Genomic DNA, 20,632 nt, shown 5'->3' with positions numbered 1-20,632 from the left:
CATAATAGGAATTATACATAACTTTCCTAAGAAAGTGGATGGTCAACCAAACATAAGCACTTTGGAAATTAGTCACTTTCCCATGGTTAACCAAACATGTCAAAAGTACTTTCCTAGGTATCCTCTTCCTAGGAATCTGATTCCCAGGAATCATATTCCTAGGAGGGAAAATACTTCCCGCGAACCAAACGAGCCCCGATAGTTTTAGAGGGGATGTGGCTGCCTTGTGTTATGGGCTGGGCTGAGTAGTCTCCGCGAGCTACTCAGTCCAATGAAACTGTAACGGCGTGAGAATGCCGCTGCCGGCCGTTACACGGTATGCAAAACAAACAGTAGAAAAAGAGGACGCTAGGTTAAAAAGTGATGCCAGCCAGAAATTAGGGTTTTATGTACGTCGATGTTCCTCTTCGCCCTCTTCTTCACCCTAAACTCGCAAAAGAACTCCCGGGCGCCGGCTCGTCTCTCACTTTCCCTCTTCCAAACCAAAGAAATTTTCCAGCCACCGGCAGATCCACCGCCGTCCGACACCAGGTAGGGCTCTCCGCCTCAGCCCCTCACAAGCCCTAGCTCTGCTAGCTGATCTGTTAAGTTCGACAAAGACCTGGACTGGGATTCGAAAGATCCTAACGATCTATCGAATATCAGCTTGTGTTTTTGCCCCCAAACTAACGGATCAGATTTGGATGGTTCTTGATATGTCTATTTCTAGGCAGTATCCTCTTCCCTTCCTCCTCTATTCTATCCTATTTCTTCTCTTTCCGTCTCCCATGGTCTCACCTTGTTTTTACGAAGCCCAAGGTTTCATGCCAGTGCTGATGACTATGGATCTGATTTTCCAATGGCAGGTTCGCCCACCACAGCAGAAACTTCGAATTAGCTGCTACTTGATTTGGCTTGGGAGGTATTGGAAAAAAAGGTATGTATGATTTTCTTTTTCAATTTTGTGATATATTTTAGGGACATGTGTTTGTAACTTTGACTTTATGACAAAAGATAATGATAATACAAAACAAAATGATGAAACTAAAAAAATATAGGGGTAATTAATGGCCGGTCCAGTGTTGGACCAGACTATAATTTTTAGTCCCTGTTTACTCTATTTGTAACAGCCGGTCCATCCCGTTTGTGCCGTTATGTTTGAGACGAAAATAACCCTGAGGTACATACCGAAACAGCCGGTCCATCTCGTTTCTCTCTTTCTGTTTGAGACGATAATAGCCCTGAAGTTCCCTATGGATTCGGCTTCATCTCGACCCATTTTTCACTTATCTTCACACGTAAATAGCTCTCATCGTTAAGGATTCATATTTCCCCCATTTTGCAATCCTATCTCCCCACGAAAATTTCCATCTTCCTCACCGATTCCGGTTGATCTGGTGTCCCCCGTTTCAAACCCTAAGACCGTAAACAAGTTCCCACCGGGAAATCACTCTTGCTCCCGACCGAGAGTTCCTCTGTCGAGTCTATTTTCCGGCCGGTCTCCGACTGAGAGCTCTGAGACGACGGCATTTTGTCGACTCCCACACCTGAAGCTTTCCTTGACGCTCGCGTCTTCGCCCTGATCGTTGGTCGACGGCGCTTCGTTCGACCTCGCTTCCCAAACCCTCTCCGAGGCATATTGCCGGTTCTTCGACGGTTTGTAAACCCTGGATCATAATTTCTCGATTTGGTTTTCGTAGCAACAAACTGTAATATAGTATTGTTGGGCATTTATTTTCATAATGTGCGAATGCTTAGGATTTAATTTCTTTCGTCCTCTTTTTTAATATATGACAACAACTCAAAACAGTCCCTCCTAAAGGAAAATGTGCCAAGGTAGCCCATATGCATGTCTTCCTCTTCCAGAAGACAGGGACGGTGTGATATCAAAATTAAGATTTTTGTCTTAAAAAAGCTTGTTTATTTGGGAAACATTTCTGTTCGTTGTTATAGTTTATTAAAATCATTCATTATCCCGTCTATGTTTTACTCAATTATATGTTTCTATTTTTCAGTTGATTTTATTCACAATTTGTGTTTGAATATATTTGTGTTGCAGACAATTTTCATGGCTCCAATTAAGACTAAACGCAGAGCACATGCTGTTGGCCCTAAAAATATGGTCAATGGTAGGTGCTACTTCAGCCATTTTGTTAATTTTATGGTCACCCTAGTTCCGTTATTGTCTCATGAGCAAAAGGTTAGGATCACCGGCACACCTTTTGGCCATTTGCTAGGTCTGCCATATATTAAACAGAGTAGGCCTGTCCTGGACACTCAGCTCTCCTTCTGGGATGACGAGGAGGAGGGTTTTTGGTTTGGTAAGGTTTTAGTTCCTTTTGTAGGGAGCGATTTTGCACTAATTCTTGGTTTAAGTGCGACGGGCGATGAGGTAGAACTGCATAGTAAGGGGAGGGTCACGTCTGACCTCATCATCCGTTTTTTTGAGGGGGACCATAAAAAAGCCAATAGAAATGCAGTAAAGAATAGATTACAATTTCTTGGTGGAAAGAGCGGACAACAAGATGTAGAGGATTTCACAAAGTTATGGGTTCTATATGTCTTTGTGACTATCCTCTTTCCAACTATACACTATTATGTTCCTAAGGCATTATGTTCATATCTTGATGATTTAGACCGCTTAGGTTCATATAGTTGGGGTCTTGCTGTTTTTACTTTTCTTCGCCAACAAATACCTAGTGTAGCCGATAGTGTGCGGTCAAGGAATATCACTGGCAAAGGATCGGCTAAATATATGGACGGCTGCACGGTCGCTTTGGTGGTAAGCATCTTAATATCTATTTTTAATTTCATTGTTAAGATATGTATTTACTTTTAATTTTATGTTTACATTGATTTTTTGCAGGCATGGGCTGTTGAGCATGCGAACAGCCTTGTTGGAAGCCAACGACCCACCTTCATGTATCCACGTCTCCTGCGTTGGAGCAATGTCTCATTTCCTCGCAAGGTGGACGTGATTTCTGAAATCATGAAGAACTTAAAACGATATCAGGTTTGACTTATTATTTCTTACATCGAAAATAATTTGAGTTGATGCCAAACTTAAGTTTTCGCTTGCATCAGGTGATCGAGAAGCTAGAGCCTAGAGAGGAGGAGTTGCACATTCTCTCGCGAGGAAGGCCACGAGACGTTGCTTCCATAGAGATGCGAAGAGATGATGCATTGCAAAAGGGTTTACAAAAAATTTTCAATGTTTGTACAGAAATTTTACAATCATTCTAGACTTTCGCACGTATCTTTCAATTGGCGGCACACACTTATGTACATATGGCACACACGCACACACTAACAACCACTACGCACACATCTTTCATGACTTGGCACACTACTATAAATTGATGAAAAATGTTATTTCTATATGGCACACACTTATGTACATAAAGCACACACCACTCTTGAATCTAGACATCATTATTTCTTGGCAGCACACACTGACAACCACTCGGCACACATCTTTCTTGACTTGGAACACTCCTTTAAATTGATGGAAAGTTCTTATTTCTATATGGCACACACTTATGTACATATGGCGCACACCACTCTTGCATTTAGACATCAATATTTATTGGCAGCACACACTAACAACCACTCGGCACACATCTTTATTGACTTGGAACACTCCTGTAAATTGATGGGAAGTTTTTATTTCTATATGGCACACACTTATGTACATATGGCGCACACCACTCTTGCATCTAGACATCAATATTTATTGGCAGCACACACTAACAACCACTCGGCACACATCTTTCTTGACTTGGAACACTCCTGTAAAGAGACACAATCATCTGAATTTCTTGACGCTTCTGTCTTATATTTCTCCAATAACATCAACAGTAAGAGTGTGCCGGGGGAACCAGAGAACAATGCAATTCATTTCATTGACATCAATTGTTTCTGCAAAATTCTTCCACAACAAAATAAGAAGCAAATGACTACGACAAAAATAAAAAATTCAGATCTCCATACATTACACCTAATCTCCAAAATATTTAGTCGATGGCCACATTACAAGTTCTTCTGTTGTGCCCAAGCTTTCCGCAGCGTCCACATTTTATATGACGTACTAACTCCCCTTGCGAAGGTCTTCTCTTTTTTTTTGGCCTACATGGTCGAGTCTTTCTGATTGGGGGTAAAATATGAATCTCATCTGAGGCACTATAGGGCTCCTCGATATCAGGAATTGGACTAATAGCTTCGGCATATGTTGCTCTGTACATTTCAGTTTTGAAACAATTATCAATGAAGTGGTACAGTGATCTACCAGCCTTCTCAATGCATGCACATGCATGCTTACATGGCATGCGGAATATGTGCCACTCGCCGCAAGAGCATTTGTTATTCTGGAGGTCAACTTCGCAAGAGTAGTTTGTATCCTTTACGTCATATATCATTATGTTTGACGTAAATACGGATAATCTCCGACCGTCTTCTGCATTTCTATGCAATACTTTCTCTGCATCTGGGCATAGATTTGTTTAGATTTGTTTGAATATTGTAACCTCGATTACGCCGTTCATGCATCAATGTCATTATTTGAATCCTAATATGGTCAACCAACTGAGGCACGGGAAGATGGCGAGCCTCCAAGATCCAACTGTTGAAACACTCTGCCACGTTAGATGTCATAATACTCCATCGTGGACCTGGAAATACTGCATTTGCCCAATGCTTCGGATTTGCATGCAGGAGAAAAGTTCTACTCCCTGGAGCATCTAATGTAAGCTTGCTAATTATTTTGTGGAAAACATTCAGCCTTGGAGTATAAGCAGCAGCATTTAGTAAATCGAGCAGCCTTTTTCTCTCACTTGCACAATAATGGACAAGCACCTGCATTAACAATAATAAAAGGATGAGATCATCAACATCCTAAATTAGTTAGATATATTCTATGCTGAAAATTAAAAATATGACTATACATACCTGATTCTTGAAGTTGTCTTTCACATGACGGAAACAATATGAGTGGTAACTACCAGGAAAGTACTTCGGCACTGATTTAATAATTCCTTGATGTCTATCCGTCATAAATGTGATCTGCTCACTTCGCCACTCAATGCAACTATAAATTGCTTCTTTCAAATTCCGACAAAACCAGTCCCAATTGTCATCAGTCTCCGTATCGACCACACCGTAAGCAATAGGAAACATATCGTCGTTCGCATCTTTGGAAGTCACACCAAGAACTACTCCATCCTTATGCTTTATAAATGTTCCATCCATAAAAATCAAAGGTCTACAACCTCTTATGAAACCCACTACTGAAGCATGAAATGAAATGAATAGGCGTCTGAATCGACCTTCAATAGTTTCATACTCCGCTATGCTGCCAGGGTTGGTCTCAAGAATGGCATCGCAATACCAGCGTATCCGGTCATAAGATTTTGATCTGTGACCATAAAGGTCCTTCATAGCCACCTCCTTGCCATGCCAAGCTTGATGATACGGCAATTCAACACCATATTCTCGACGAATATCCTTTACGATATCAGTCGGCCTATATAACGGCATATCTTGAAGTTTTTTTTAACTATGTTTGAAACCCAACGTTTCGAAGCCTTAGGATGCGACCGGACTTGCAACCCTCCGCCACATGTATGCTGACTATTCATTTTTTTAATTGCAAAACTTTCTTGATTTCCAAGTCGGGAAGCATGGATACGCCATTCACATCCTTCGTATGCACATTCCACGGTCAGTCGCAGGCGATCGTTCTTCACAAATACAAAATCTCTACAATTTGCAATGCAAAAGTTGCGAATCGTGTCGCGAAGAGTTTCCACATCATTGAACTCCTGACCAACACCCTCAATAGAAGTTTTCCAAGCATCCAAAAATTTTCTTTGACTAGGTTGCTCTTCGATTGCCGCTCTTGTTTCTTCAACAACTCGACCGAAATTACTTGAGCTACCTTTTGAAAAAAATTTTGATCGGCAACTGCACTCAACATTTTGGGCTGGGCCACTATCCCTACAATAAGTTTAACAAAAATTCAGCATACTAATTATTAAATTAGTGATTAACATGAAAAAACTAATATGTGAAATATGCAATACAACAAAGAGTTAAACTAAGATTACCAAAATAGAAAAAGATGCAATTAACTACTGCATTACCTCATATCAATTACGACATCGGCTGCTTCGATCAAGCATGGAATATGACTAACAACCAACTCGATCACCGGCGCATTTAAGTTGACGTGTATTTGATGCATTTTTCGAACATCCTTATCCCCCAGGAGCGAAACAACCATTCTAGACTTGTTTGGAATAAAATATTTAACTTCTACCATTGTATCAGACAGATGTCTCCACCTATCCACTATTTCTTTGTAAATTTGATCGAGATTTGTGTCCTCGGAGATGGAAATAATAAGAGCTTCGCCACCATAAGAACAAATAGCCATGAAAACAGGGCTACTTGTTTTTTTGGAAGCCATGACAATAGAAAAATGAAAAAAGGGGAAATGATTGAAGTTCCGAATGCTATTACAACAATGAAGCGAAGGGAATGCTGACACAGCAACTATTTCTCGAATATGATATCAGCAATGAGAGTCACACGTTTAGGTCTCCAAACAGTATATGAGCAATGGCAGAAAAACATCAAGATAATCCAGCAGCTAAAACAGGGTTTTCATTCGATCAAAGTTGGGAAACAGAGGAGAAAAGAGGGATAGCAACTTTATTTGGAATATAAAATCAGCAATGGAAGTCACACGTTTATGTCTCTAAACACTATATGAGCAATGGCAGACACACAACAAGATATGCCGGCTAAAACAGGGTTTTCGTCCAATATAATTCGGGAAACATAGGAGAACAGAGGGATGCCTCAGTCAATTAACAGAAATTGGAGTAGCAATTTAACCTCTATTACTATTGTGCAATGAAACCATTGCCGCTAAATATCGAAAGGGACTCTAAGCAAACAAAAAAGGAGGAACCTGAATTTTCCGAAAATCAAAGAATAGTATTTCAACCGGAATTTTCCACTTGATTATTTTTGGTAGAAGAAATATCCCTGAACAATCTGAACTGTAGTTTCTTCCGCTTCAAAGTCTCCCCTTTCCGCTTGATTCTTCCGGATTCAAGAAGCAAAATCGAAGAATCCGAGCCATATCCCATGCGAATGATCTCCCCGACTCGCTGCCAATGGAGAAATCCTGTTTCTCCACGATTCCAATGGAGAATCCGAGCCATATTCCCCTCTTTGCGGTCGATTTCCCAACTGATTCCACATTTTCAACCTTAACGGCAACGAAAGGGCAGCTTCGGGGAAAAAAAAAACAAACCTCTGTTATGGACCGGTAATTAAGATTATCCCTAATCTTGGACCGGTAAACATGGTTTGGGTCAACAGGGACTTAGCATTATATAGTAGTCAAGGGGAGGGTCGGGAATTAATTTACGCAAAAATATATTTGTTCGACGGAAAGAAGATGCTTCTATCTCAGGCTTCTTGTAGCTTGAAAGTGTTTACAGGAGATCCATTATAAATGAATGAAAATATTGAGAAAAAAATTAGGGGAATTAACAGCCGGTCCATCCTTGGACCGGACTCTAATTTTTAGTCTCTGTTGACCCGTTGGTTTTATAACAACGGGTCCAGCATTGTGCCAATATGTAACCAACTTTATTCTTGAGATGAAAATACCCCTTCATCTTCTGCCCTTTCGCTCTTCCTCTCTTTCCTTGTTTCCAACCCTAAGTCCGACTCTCTAACCCATCGGCAATCCATTCTCTATTTTTCCACCATTAATCTGTTCCCCTAATCGGAAGAGAAAACCCTTCCGCTCTCCTGCTCATCTGCTTTTCCACTCTTCCTGCATTTCCTAGTTTCCCACCCTGATTTTGTGAGTTCGACTCTATTTTCCCACCGTTGTCCAATTGAGAATTAGAACTCTATGGCATTTCGTCGACGACTGTTCCATAAGTTTTCCTAACGCTCCTTACTTCGCCCGACTTAATAGTAGCCGAAGCTTCGCTCGATATTACTTCCTAAACCGTCCCTAAGTCATCTCTGGAGCCCTCCAATAGGTTTGTTAACCATTGCAGCATAATTTCTTCAATTTTTTATTGAACACCAAACTGTTATATAGTATTCTAGGGCATTTGTTTTTAAATTGCAGGAATGGTTAGGATTTGAGAAATTAATAGATAGAGAGGTTAAGATACCACATTTGACATATTTGTCATGGAAAAATCATGAATATCCTTCATTGATAGCTATTCAGTTCTATTTTTGTTCTTTATTATAGTTTTTAAGATCATTTACTAGCACAAGATGTTTTACTCAATTATGTGTTTTTAATTTTGAGTTGATATTATTGAAAATTATTGTTTGAATATATTTGTGATGCAGACATCCTAGATGGCACCAATTCACTTACGTCTATATCATTTGCTATTTTAACATGTTTTATTAAGTACAAGTCATGAACGTATACTTTTGTATCATGGAGCTTTTTCATCGAGAGTATACTGAGAGAGCGTTGAAAATCCAGCTTTATTCTTGCGCTGCGAGATACAAAATCTGAATTATTATGAATCATGAATTTTGTTAACTGTGTTCAGAAAAAATGTTAATTGTGTGCCATAATAAATTGTGTAGGATGCTGTGTTTCAACGTCTATCGTGCGTTCTTGAGGTAACCGCTGATGTTACCAAACATATTCTAGATTCATTCCAGCCTAGTATTCAGAAATAGTTAGGGGATATACAAGTTGCCGATCTCAAACATTGTAGATATCTATTCATTCCGATGAATACGGGATGACATTGGTATCCAATTGCTTTGGACTTGAAGGAGTAGTGTTTTGAATGCTATAACTCAATGTGGAGCTTCAATGTTGCAGACAACGCTATTAAATATATGGGTATCACTTGTATAATATGTTACATTATTTTTTTAATCATAGGTACACCAAAAATAATCTATTCTGAACATTCATGCAGGCATCATTTGTGCGATTTTGGCTAAACTGCGTCGGATACTATATCTCTAAATGTGTCGTTCGTGAAATTCGTGAGTGTGCACAACAGACGCCCGATAGTATGGACTACGGGGCATTTATGCTCATGTTTGCAGAGGTACCGACACGAGGCACATCAAGACCATTGTAGGAAGAGTTCAAGGATCCTTCTTTATGCAGGAGCTGGATTGCAGACAATATTTTGTTAAATGACCGTCGCATTACAAATGATAGGTTCTGGTCATGGTACAACGAGAAGTTATGTAGGAAGAGAGATTAGGGCATGTAATGTAAAATAGCTTTCGAGCATTTTTTTCTGTAATATAACATTGAAACAAATAAGATGATTACATTGATTTTTTTGAGATGATTGACCAAATTATGTCTTTGATATTGCTCTTAACTGGATGCCATGCTATATCAATTGTGTACTTTGCTAAATTAACTGTACCAGGCTAAATTAGACTTCAAAATATATAGATGTTTGCCCAGTTACTGGGGATATTAACTGTGTTTAAACAATCTTTAACAACATCCATGACACTAGTAGGCTCGCGCGCAGCCCAACGTCCATAGGCTAGTGCGCGTCCAGCAGATCCGCATGTAGACCAGCATTTTGTGCTGGGTTAACTTAACTGTGTACAGAAAAGATTTAACTGTGTGCCAGAGTCACTTAACTGTGTGTCAATTTTACTTAATTGTGTATCAGGGTCATTATATTACCTGTGTACCAAACTTAATTACCTAATTGCAATGGTGAGTTAACTGTGTTTGAGGCTAAATTAAAACATGAGCAACGAGAACATATCTTAAATGAACCACAAATTAAAAAAAAGGGTTCGTATCGGACCACTGCTTCAGATATTCCAACGTGTCGGTGGAATAGTTTACTCCATTTATAACTTCATAAACAGAAACCTAAAATGTTTACTTGTTGGGAGTTGAGTTAGGAAATTTGTTTCAAAGCTAATGCAATCTTTAGAAGTGTACACTAGCGAGAAAAACAAGGACATATGCATTCAACAAGCTATATTTAGTGTGCACTACGTTTTATTAACTATTTTCAAACCTTTTATAACATTGTGCCAGGGTTATATAACTGTGTACCAAGCTGAATTGACTAATTGCAATGGTAACTAATGATCGGTATAGAGACAGGGTAACATCTGCGGAGAATTTATTACGAAGCCATTGTTATCTTATTAAAGGTACGCCACATCAGACGTATATATGATCTCTGAAGATCTGTATGATTGTGGCTTCCTGCCTGCAGCAATAGCAAGAATAAGAACACAACTATTGTAGATTATGCTTTTTCAACTGCTGATGCTCTTATTTCTTGAGACAACTTGGGGTCGCTAGAGGTGGCTGTGCTTCCATCTGGTTTTCTCCTAAATTCAAAAATCGGAGCATTAGTGTTGTTAATTTGGTGAGAATAACAGTTACCTAAGCATACATTTATTTGAAGTTAAAATATTAGTTAAATAATTTGAATTGTTTAGTAGATAGGAGATTAGAACTTTGGATCATAGAAGTACAACTCAGAAATCAATCAGGCCATATTTGATGCATCTTGATTCTTGAGTTAGCATTTTCTATATAGTTTCTATAGAAAATTTTGTTCTATTTTCTCAGCCTCAATACCACATCAATGGCACACAGGGTCCATTTTGGACATTGTACTGCCATCAGGTGTGTTGAGCCAAGATTTGCCCTTCTGTGCCCTTTTATCATAAGAGTCTTACTGTTTCTTGTATTTCGTTGCCGTACACGAGGCTCAAATGAACTAGATCCTGGATATACAAGAGCTGCTGATTTTGTAGTTTGTGTTGCAGTTTCTTTCCTTATTCTTAAAGGAATAATAGGAGGAACAGCAAAGATCTTGGTTCGAGGTATCTGGAGACATGCCTTCAGCGCTAGAAAGATGTTGGGACATATGTGGCAGTTATGATGCCACTTCTTGCAGCATCCAACTTTCCTCAACGGAATCCAATGAGTGCTTTTCAGGTACAATCTTGAACAGAAGCAGTTTATGTTTCAGTTCCTTGGTTATCCTTGAAGTGTTAATAGCAGGAACAATGATGTCCTTGGTCTGAGGTGTTTGAGGACGTGCTTTCAGCAATGAGAGGGCTGTTGTGATGTGGCAGCTATGATGCCACATTTTGTAGCATTCAACTTCATGGAATCCAATTTGTTCTTTCAAATACAAACTTCCCATTCAACCTTTTTTTTTTAAGAGAAAATCTTTCATGAGCTATTATCTTTTTATAAAAATTAATTTGTTGTTTATTAGACCTTCTCCACTGTCAATATCTTGTTTAAATACTCTTCAGCCATTGATATTTGAACATGTGGGAATTGCTAGACGATGTGGTTGGCAGAAGATTGGTGCTTGTAACCTTGGTGTTTATGATATTGAGGCATTCCCACTGATGCTATCTTACCTTTTCTCCTCCATGTTGGAGGGAAGGTGGGTTTTCTACTCCCCTTTTTGTGTAGTCTTGTGTCAATGGTGATATTTGTCCAAGCGAATTTGACTCTGATTAAAAACCAGGTATTTGGATTGGGTTAATATGCCACCCTTTTGTACGAGAATTGTTTATTATAATCATTACCCTACAGACTGACCACTCCCTCTGAGAGGTAAGTGCTTCATTGTTAATGAAAATGGATTACTTCTAAAAAATCCTATTTTTCACAGTGAAACTGTATGTCATCCCATTGCATTACATGAGTTCGATTAAGACATTTATAAGCCAAAAACATGGAACTTTTAGCTAGAAGCATGATTTTAGAGTATCGCACCAAATTAAGAGATCTTACACCCTTGCTTGCATGTGGTTCTTGATGCTTCTGACATAATCTTGAATCAAGAACCTTTGATGCTATCATATTTCATTGTTTGCTTCAACTAAAGCTATAGTATGTGTTATTGCCAATTTTAAAATATTATCATATAATGTAACCAGTGACCACTTCCGAGTTTCTATTACCAAATTCTAACCGCAGGTTTGACATTGATGCCTATCTCGTCAACTGTTGCCCCGAAGCACACAGGACATTGGAAGGTTGATGTCCCTGCCATCCCTCGAACCAAGCATTTTGCAAAGTCGCATTCCTAAAAAAGAATCAAGAGCTACTTTAGAAGCTATGTTATAAGCTAATGAAGATAAACAACACTTAGAATAAGCAAAAGTCTTTATGTAATAAAATTTGATAATATGTATGACTGTATATGTATATACGCACAAACACACACTTCTATGCATTTAATAGACATTTAATGGTTAATTTTTGAGAAGATGCTATCTTTCTTCGTGCTTTACACTTTGAATGCATGAACACCTTGTTTAACATCTATTTCTGGTGTACATGATTTATAGCAACAAAATTTTGTATCTGATTTGAAACCTTCTCATCCATTCACTGATTGGTGAATTAGTTAATTTTAATGCTAACTAGTTTCTGTCCCTCATAATCTCCAGCAACTTAATTGTGTTCAGTGTCTCATCAAAAAAAAAAAAAAAATGTGTTCAGTGTCTTAATTTCTAGCACCTAATGAATTCTTGGTGAATATAATGTTTCATATTCTGCTGTATGATTATCACAGGAAGAATCCTATCGTAGCTTCAAGGCAGCTGAGTTGGATTTGATGTAAACTGTAGGAAGGATTCTGAACATGATTTGTTAATGCCCTTTCAGATTATTTCCGGCAATCATTGTCCCATGAATTTGGGGACAACTGGTCATTCTTAATGAGAACTATACCCTGTGGCAGTGTCATTTTTCTAAACCATTATCCAGCTACTTTCCCCCACTCATTTTGTGCATAAGACCTCTATTTTCTACAACTATTAAGTTGTCTAAAGGAAATAATGGAGCTAGCCCTAAACAGGAATACTTGGTGAATAAGGATTCATAAAGCCGATCTGGTGATGGTGATGGTAATGATGAATTATCTAGAAACTCGGAATACTGATTCCCCCACAAGCACTTTGAAATTTAATGAATTCATTATTGTCAATGCAAGCAGGCAACTTGATATGTATTTTTTACTCTTTTAATGTTATCATAAGCGCTCTTCTAGTTAAGTGCCTAACTGAATAGGTCTGAGACATATGCATTCCTTACCTCCATTAATGTGTAAACGCACAGTTCTATCTGAAGGAAGCTAAGTTTGATTTGCACCAAACATGGGAATTGGAATTAGGAATTACAATCTCCAGCCATATCCTCCTCTTTTCTGTCTTGGCTCAATCGGTTGCTTCCATAGCTCCAATCTTAAGTAAGCTTCCAGTTTCTTCAACTATTTGCTAATATCTTTGGTATATTTTCTTTTGCAGGCAATTAGAAAGAGGATGGAGATCACAGCAGAGCTATCGCTGTGGAAACATCTAATGATGATACTTGACCAACCAGCCGCCTGTGGTCCTCCATATTATTGCCCCAATTGCTTCAGCGAGCAATATACAGCAGGCTTTTGTAGCCATACTCTTGACTGCAACTGGACTCTTCATGCAGCTGGATTTTAGTATATATATACACTGCCGGCTCGAGCCTTAGGCGACTGAGGCGGTCGCCTAAGGCCCCCGGCCCAAGGAAGGCCCCCAACCCAGCCACTTTTTTTTTTTTTATTCCTCCATAAAGCTCTGCAGACGGGAAGTGGGTTTGGGCGGCGACGTGAAAGGCTGCAGACGGGCTGACGGGGAGTGGGCGGTGGCGTCTGTGGTCTGGCAGATGGGGTCTGGCAGAGGGTTTTCCTCCCCGGCTCCCCCCTTCTCTCCCCCCTTCTCTGCCTTTTTAATGCCGGAACCTTCTCCGGTTCTCGGCAGAATCAGCTTGCAGAGTGAGACTGTGAGAGCGGCGAGCGCAAAACCCTCTCTTCCTCGCCGACGTCGCCGTCCTTGGCTCCGAGCTCCGGTCCACCGTGCGTCCGTGACTCCGTGCAGTTCGTGCTGCCTCCTCCTCGGCTCCGAGCTCCGGCCTCAGCTCCGACCCTCCGGCCTCCCGTCCTCTCCTCGTCGACTCCGAGTCGCCGTCCTCAGCTCCTCCGACCTCCGGGCTCCGCGACGACCGAGGCGGCGAGGCCTTCCGAGTTCCGAGTCCCGACTCCGGAGTTCCGACTTCCGACTTCCTCCTCAGGCTCCTCGGCTCTTCCGACTTTCGAGTCTCCGACCGACTCCCGAGTCCCGGCCCAGGGAAGCCCCCACCCACGGTCCTCCGCCGCTCCGACCTCCTCCCGTGACCCCGTCCTCTACTCCTCTCCTCAGCTCCTCCGCCGCTCCGGCCTCCTCGGCTCCTCGGGGTTCCCAGTTCCCGAGTCCCGACATCCTCCCACGGTCCCACCTCCCGACCTCCTCCCCTGTTCCCACTTCCCAAATCCCACTGGCCATTGATCGCGGCTCCCACTAATCCGGACCCCGGTTCGAATCGGCGGTTCACCGTGAGTGTGATTGTGTGAGGCAGGTGAGTTAGTAAGTAACTGTAGTTACTTAGTTTATTAACAAAAAAATTTATTATTTAAATAATAATAAAAAAAAAAGCCTCTTCTAATGAGTTCGCCTAGGGCCTCTAAATGTATTGGGCCGCCCCTGTATATATATATATATATATATATATATATATATATATATATATATATATATATATATATACATACATACATACATACATATTCTTATTCGGGCAAGAGGTAAGGATAGAGGTGCTAGCTGGTTGGCAGGCAAAAATCTTGGCGTGCGTTCTTACTTTTGGTGCAAGTCAAGAAAATGTCGGGTACTTGCACAGAAATTTCCATGTGGGTCATGGGACGGATGCACGTTGATGGGCACACTTAACATCTTCAGTTATAAACATATTACAAGTTCCTTTAAACTAGTGTCGCATGACGACAAATTCCTTATTCCAACGTCAACGATGTCATCGATCCAGAAAGTGGGAGCCAGATTTGAAGTCAAAAGAAATGCCCAAGAACATATACTCAAAACCAAGGCTACGTCATCTTCTCAAAAATTTCCTAGCCTACCATCTATTTGGCCATATCAAGCCTCCTTCCTATTTAACATGCATGTCCATTTGTGGACGACCCTCTCTCTCTCTTCTCATATATCCCATCTCATTAGCAAAGGGAGGTGAGGAAGAGATGGAGAAACCAAGCGTGGAGTCTCCTCTGCTCCTAAGTTCTGAAAAGGGAGGAGGAGAGGTCTTGGCCGAGGTTAAGAAGCAGCTATGGTTGGCAGGGCCTTTGATAGCAACAAACTTGTTACAGAAGAGCCTCCAAATGATATCAGTGATGTTTGTTGGCCATCTTGGAGAGCTTGCTCTCTCTGGTGCCTCCATGGCCACTTCCTTTGCTGGGGTTACCGGTTTCAGCTTGTTGGTATGTGGTTTCTTTCTCTCTGTTCTCTTGCTCACACGTGTGCATTGAGAACTAACCATCTTATTGGAATCAGTCAGTGTATCTTGTACCATTGTACTTAGTTCTGTTCTTCGGATGATTAAAGGTTATCTTCACTATCTCTTCTGTTTCTTATTACCTATTCTGTTCCTCCTGCAATTATCTTCGTGACCTCACCATATAATTTGGGGTTCATTATATTTAGCATCTCAAGCATCATTTAGTAAAAGACGAAAAAAAAAGGACAAAATTACAAGGCTGAGATATGTTTGAATGCTGGTTTATATTTTTACAAATTACGAGAGTAGCAGAATGGGAAGACTCGCGTTCCGTGTTTTATAGGCTAAGGAGAGTGGTTGTGTATTTGGACCCTGTTAGCTCCACTAATCTTTAACTTGGTGCAACGAGGCTTATTCTATTTGGTTATCACAAGCCATGGTGGAAGAATGGCAATACCATTAGATCAGACTACAAATGGGACTATATCTCCTAATGCTTAAACAAAGGTGCAGTCATGGAAGTTAAAAGGGCAGGGAAGAGGAGGGAGGGTGAAGTGGGGTAAGTGGTAGAATTAGGGGTGGCAATTTATGATCCGACCCACGAACGATCCGCTTTAAATAGGTTTAGGTTTTGCATAAATGGATTTGGGTCATGAACAGGTTAACCAATTTAGACCTATTTATTAAATAGGTTGGGATCATGTTTAGACCTTTGACCCGTTTAACCCGTTTTAATCCGTTTAATAAATGGGTCGGATCATAACACAACCCATTTAACTTGTTTAAAACCTGTTTAACTTGTTTAAAACTTGCTTAATTTGTTTCTAACTTGTTTAACCGGACATGTTTAACCTATTTAATTTATTTAAATCTATTTAATCTGTTAAAAATCTATTTAACCGGACCTGCTTACCTATCCTCCTGTGATTACCTTCAGGACCGGTCACCATATACTTTGGGGTTCAATGTATTTAGCATCTCATCTTAAGTATCAAAAGATAAAGACAGAATTACAAGGCTGCAATTTGTTTGAGTGCTGGCTTATGTTGTTATAAATTTGGCACTCTGTATTGCCAATGCTTCCTATTCCTCAAGACTCTGGCAATAATACGATAAACTTATTCTTACTTTTGCCCTCTAACTAGTTGGGAATGAGCAGCGCACTTGATACCTTGTGCGGACAAGCCTTTGGAGCAAGATCATATCGTATGCTCGGTATACATATGCAAAGAGCTATGCTGGTCCTCATGCTTACAAGTATTCCACTTGCTGCTGTCTGGGCCTATACAGGCCAAATTCTTATGCTCTGTGGGCAAGACAGAGCGATAGCAACAGAAGCTGGAGTATATGCTCGATGGATGATCCCAAGCCTTTTTGCATATGGCCTCATCCAATGCCATGTTAGATTCCTCCAGACTCAAAATATAGTCTTCCCAATGATGCTTGCTTCTGGATTTGCAGCATTGCTTCACATCCTCGTCTGTTGGATTCTAGTATTCAAGTCCGGCCTTGGCAGTAGAGGTGCTGCCTTGGCCAATTCTTTCTCTTACTGGTTGAATGCGTTGCTGTTGGCACTTTTTGTGAAGCTATCCCCTGATTGCAAGAAGACTTGGACTGGCTTTTCAAAAGAAGCCTTGCATGACATCATCAACTTCATTAGACTAGCTGTTCCATCAGCGGTGATGCTTTGGTAAGCGCAGTGTTCTCGCTTAGCAATTCTAAAATATCTGTATACTTTTTTCTTGCTTTGCGTTTGGTAATTGAAGTACCTCTCCCATTAGAAGGTCTTTTATTGCTTTCATTGTGCAATTTTTTTTTTAACTACCAAGTACTTAATATCCGAACAGCTTGGAATTCTGGTCGTTCGAATTGCTTGTACTTCTTTCTGGTCTTCTTCCAAATCCACAGCTAGAGACATCAGTGTTGTCAATCAGGTGAGCATAGGTTTCAAGCTTTTGAACTAGGATTTATTGGATAGTGTTGAAACATTGAATCGATATTTGAGAGCAAACAAGAGAGACTAAGAATCAAGTGGTCGATGATATCATATAGAATTTGTGTACCAGCAGTCTAGCACATGTGGTTTTGCTCTTTATAAACTTTCTAATATTCTGCATATCAACACTGAAAAATTTCATTTCCTCAGCCTCAACACAGTCTCAATGACATTCATGGTTCCTCTCGGCTTCGGTGCTGCAGTAAGGTTCGTTGAGCCCAGAGTTTATTCTATCCCCCCATGCATCATCACCTGCATCATTAACTTGCTCTAATTTCCTAATAGCACACGCGTTTCCAATGAACTTGGGGCTGGGCGTCCACAGGCTGCTCGGTTAGCAGTACGTGTGGTGGTTTTTATGGCCATTGCACAAGGCTTGGTTGTAGGATCGACCATGGTCTTTGTGCGAAAGCTCTGGGGGTATGCATATAGCAATGAAGAGGAAGTGGTGAACTACGTGGCAGTTATGCTGCCCATTCTTGCAGCCTCCAACATCATGGATGGGGTGCAATGCGTGCTCTCAGGTACATATTTTTTTTGTTCAATATCTATAATCGGATTTCTTTCTTTTTAATTCTGTGTTATTTTGGCTCCTTCAAATATTTCGAGTCCTATTTACGCTTCTAGCTAGTTTTATTTGATGTTAAACGCATGATATTTGGAAGCAATGTTGGTAACATGTAGGGGTTGCCAGAGGATGCGGTTGGCAGAAGATTGGTGCTCTTGTTAACCTTGGAGCCTATAACTTGGTTGGCATTCCTTCAGCTATTCTTCTAGCATTCGTCCTCCATGTTGGAGGAAAGGTGGGCTTTTCCTCTTCCTTTTGCCCTTTTCTATTCTTACTATGCTAACTGCGGCCAAAGAAAAAAAAAAAATGGTGGCGTAAATGTTCTTAGCTCAGCTGCTCATATGTGTATATATGTATGTATGTATGACAAATGACAGGGTCTCTGGATGGGAATCATATGTGGCGTCACTGTGCAAGCATTGTTGCTTTCGACAATTACTCTCTGCACCAACTGGGAAAAAGAGGTAATGCTGAGGATACCAATCATTGTATATACATATGCATTCATCAAGATAGAATTCTGATAAGCTATGCCCTCCCATATGTAGTATTGCACCAGCCACGAAATCCTATAGCACCAACCCTAGTATCAACTAATTGACACTTCTAACTTGCTCTTCAATTGAGTATCTTCAAGTTCTACCATGTTCTAATTCCCTGTTTAAAGTAAATTTAGCTGTTGATTGCCGAATGTCTGCCTACTTCACACTGACCCCTATTTCATAGCAACCCATACTTCGGCTTACCAAGCTAGAAGACCAAGGAACCACAATAGAAGTGAACCTCCATAGCCCGGAAGAAGAAATATAACCCGATGTAGGCGAACTCTGCTAGGTGTTAATATTTGATATCCACTTAGAGTCATTTCAATACATAATTCCAACTAGTTTTGATCTTGCTTTACAATTTCTATTTTGAGTGCAGTAGAAACATTCTGATGTCTACTTTGCTCTTCATTGCCCCGGCAACTAAGCCTATTTCAAAAAGGAAGTGTATTTCCCCCTCTCAATTACTAGGATATGAAAAAAGATAAATATGAAGCTGCATATAGAAGGAACTCCATTATATTTTTCCTACAACTTAATTTAATGATGAAAGTTGGAGAGATGACGAGGAAAATTGTTCTCCGAATGTGTTTTATTATGGCACTTTCAGCTGACAAATCAAAACCATTCCTCAGAAGCCCTGTCGCAACAAGTCCAGACATGAGTTTTCTAAAAAGTACCTTTATTTATGTGACAACACAATCGGGCGTATGTTTAGTCCTACATCGGCTATGCATTACTAGATCTTGGGTACTTATATGCGACCAAGAAATCTAAATAATATCTTTCGACTAGTCTTTTTTGGATGAGATATTGGATTGTGATAAATGGTATTAGAGTGGATCCGGCCTATAATCTATATAGATTAGGAGATACTGCAATATGTGTTTATGGAGACTGACCATGGACCAATCGTAGAATTAGTAATTAGATTTGAATTGATTTGGATCCTTAGCCTGACAAGGGGAAGTATGCGAGGATCCGTGCCACATCAGCTATGCACCAGGTAGCTTTTGAGTAATTATAAAAGAGCAAGAAACTCAAATAATATCTTTTGGCTAGCTTTTTTTTTGGATTAAATCTTAAGTTGAGATAATTTAAGATTTAATTAATGAAGGACTGAATTCTTTAGCCTACCAGCTTTTTCAAACATTTTCCAGCTAAATGGCGCTAATATAATTCATTCTGCATATGATTCCAACTGCCGCCGCCTAATATCGTTTCATGTTGTTTTCAGGCAAGAAAAGCCAGGGATCGAGTGTACAACTCCACCATTCCCATCGACATGGAGACATGAATTATATATTTCTGTTCCCGTCATCGTATTGTTCCCTCATATTTCTGCCACCAACTATTATATATTTTGGCGAAAATCTAAATTTTTTTGTATCCAGACCTTTTGGTCATGACCCGGATTCTGACATAATTTGTCACGCCCTAGATTCAGCCCATGACACGACTGTGCTACTGTAGGATGTTGCCCACAATAATACGAAGCCCGTGATAACAGTAATTCTTTCATGTAATAAATTCAAATCGGATCATTTTTATTTGCAATTCAAAAGAAAGCAAGTATAGAGCATCTAAATCAAATATTTGAGTTTGCAAAATTACAATCCAAACTTATTAATATGGTTACATGTATGAAATCTTGTATTTATGCTTCAAATCCCATTTTCTTTTGAGTAAAAGTGAACGGAATAATATTTTTCGATCTATTTTTTATTTGAATCTATAGGATATGGGTAGAAATTTGATCATTTGATTAATATCTATATTCATATCCATAAAAAAAATTGAATATAAATTTGGATAGATAACTACTTGATCTGTATCCAAATATTCGATTCTATTTATAATTCTATTTAATCTTATAAAGTATTCACGAACTTTTAAAAAAAATAAATGATAATATTATTATGCTATTAACTTATTTTATCTCCTACTCCGTAATATTTTTGATTTTTATGGTTATAAAATTTAATTATCTGATTTATATCAGTACTTATGTCTATACTTTTAGTATATGATTTATATTTATATTTGTTTAAAATAAATATAGATATAAATTTTTGTTTCCAACTAACATATGCATTCTGTATTCATTAAATAAAATAAATATAGATTTTGATATCGCATTTTGATTCTTG

The 20,632-nt window shown here is 39.7% G+C and overlaps 2 protein-coding genes across 9 annotated transcripts; both read left to right on the top strand.

The window, feature by feature from the left end:
• Nucleotides 1–295: 295 nt before the first annotated feature.
• On the top strand, nucleotides 296–13,516 carry LOC113461235. 7 transcript variants are annotated; one of them, XR_005512677.1, is made up of 6 exons: nucleotides 923–2,761; nucleotides 2,846–2,992; nucleotides 3,064–3,192; nucleotides 10,813–10,984; nucleotides 11,343–11,447; nucleotides 11,532–13,310. XR_005512677.1 is itself a non-coding variant. In XM_039128648.1 (4 exons), exons 1-4 carry the CDS (start codon nucleotides 1,829–1,831, stop codon nucleotides 10,837–10,839), a joined length of 1,236 nt encoding a protein of 411 aa, XP_038984576.1. In that variant the 5' UTR covers nucleotides 923–1,828; the 3' UTR covers nucleotides 10,840–11,248. The 7 variants fall into 7 exon arrangements, 3 of the variants coding, with proteins under 3 accessions (XP_038984576.1, XP_038984574.1, XP_038984575.1); XR_005512678.1 differs by lacking the exons at nucleotides 923–2,761; nucleotides 10,813–10,984; nucleotides 11,343–11,447; nucleotides 11,532–13,310 and adding exons at nucleotides 296–531; nucleotides 846–916; nucleotides 8,961–9,356; XR_005512676.1 differs by lacking the exons at nucleotides 11,343–11,447; nucleotides 11,532–13,310 and adding an exon at nucleotides 13,321–13,516.
• Nucleotides 13,517–14,607: 1,091 nt separating this feature from the next.
• Nucleotides 14,608–20,439, top strand: LOC103722859 (protein DETOXIFICATION 16-like). 2 transcript variants are annotated; one of them, XM_039128644.1, is made up of 8 exons: nucleotides 14,608–15,356; nucleotides 16,519–17,063; nucleotides 17,221–17,307; nucleotides 17,520–17,576; nucleotides 17,655–17,893; nucleotides 18,054–18,172; nucleotides 18,315–18,401; nucleotides 19,720–20,438. In XM_039128644.1, the coding sequence occupies exons 1-8, from the start codon at nucleotides 14,862–14,864 to the stop codon at nucleotides 19,777–19,779; spliced, it is 1,689 nt and encodes a 562-aa protein (XP_038984572.1). In that variant the 5' UTR covers nucleotides 14,608–14,861; the 3' UTR covers nucleotides 19,780–20,438. The 2 variants fall into 2 exon arrangements, with proteins under 2 accessions (XP_038984572.1, XP_038984573.1); XM_039128645.1 differs by lacking the exon at nucleotides 17,221–17,307 and having other exon boundaries at nucleotides 19,720–20,439.
• The last annotated feature ends 193 nt before the right edge of the window (nucleotides 20,440–20,632 follow it).

The sequence above is a fragment of the Phoenix dactylifera genome, chromosome 8, assembly GCF_009389715.1.
Source record: "Phoenix dactylifera cultivar Barhee BC4 chromosome 8, palm_55x_up_171113_PBpolish2nd_filt_p, whole genome shotgun sequence".
NCBI lineage: Eukaryota > Viridiplantae > Streptophyta > Magnoliopsida > Arecales > Arecaceae > Phoenix > Phoenix dactylifera.
Note: the sequence above shows the minus strand (reverse complement) of the source record. Positions and strands in the feature narration are given on the sequence as shown.

Coding starts and splice junctions, on each gene's coding strand:
- LOC113461235 (XM_039128646.1), top strand. CDS start 1,829: ATGTCTTCCTCTTCCAGAAGACAGGGACGGTGTGATATCAAAATTAAG. Junction 2,762..2,845: donor GCTGCACGGTCGCTTTGGTG/GTAAGCATCTTA, acceptor GATTTTTTGCAG/GCATGGGCTGTTGAGCATGC. Junction 3,193..8,960: donor GTTTACAAAAAATTTTCAAT/GTTTGTACAGAA, acceptor ACATTCATGCAG/GCATCATTTGTGCGATTTTG.
- LOC103722859 (XM_039128644.1), top strand. CDS start 14,862: ATGACGACAAATTCCTTATTCCAACGTCAACGATGTCATCGATCCAGA. Junction 17,064..17,220: donor CCATCAGCGGTGATGCTTTG/GTAAGCGCAGTG, acceptor ATATCCGAACAG/CTTGGAATTCTGGTCGTTCG. Junction 17,308..17,519: donor ACATCAGTGTTGTCAATCAG/GTGAGCATAGGT, acceptor TCATTTCCTCAG/CCTCAACACAGTCTCAATGA.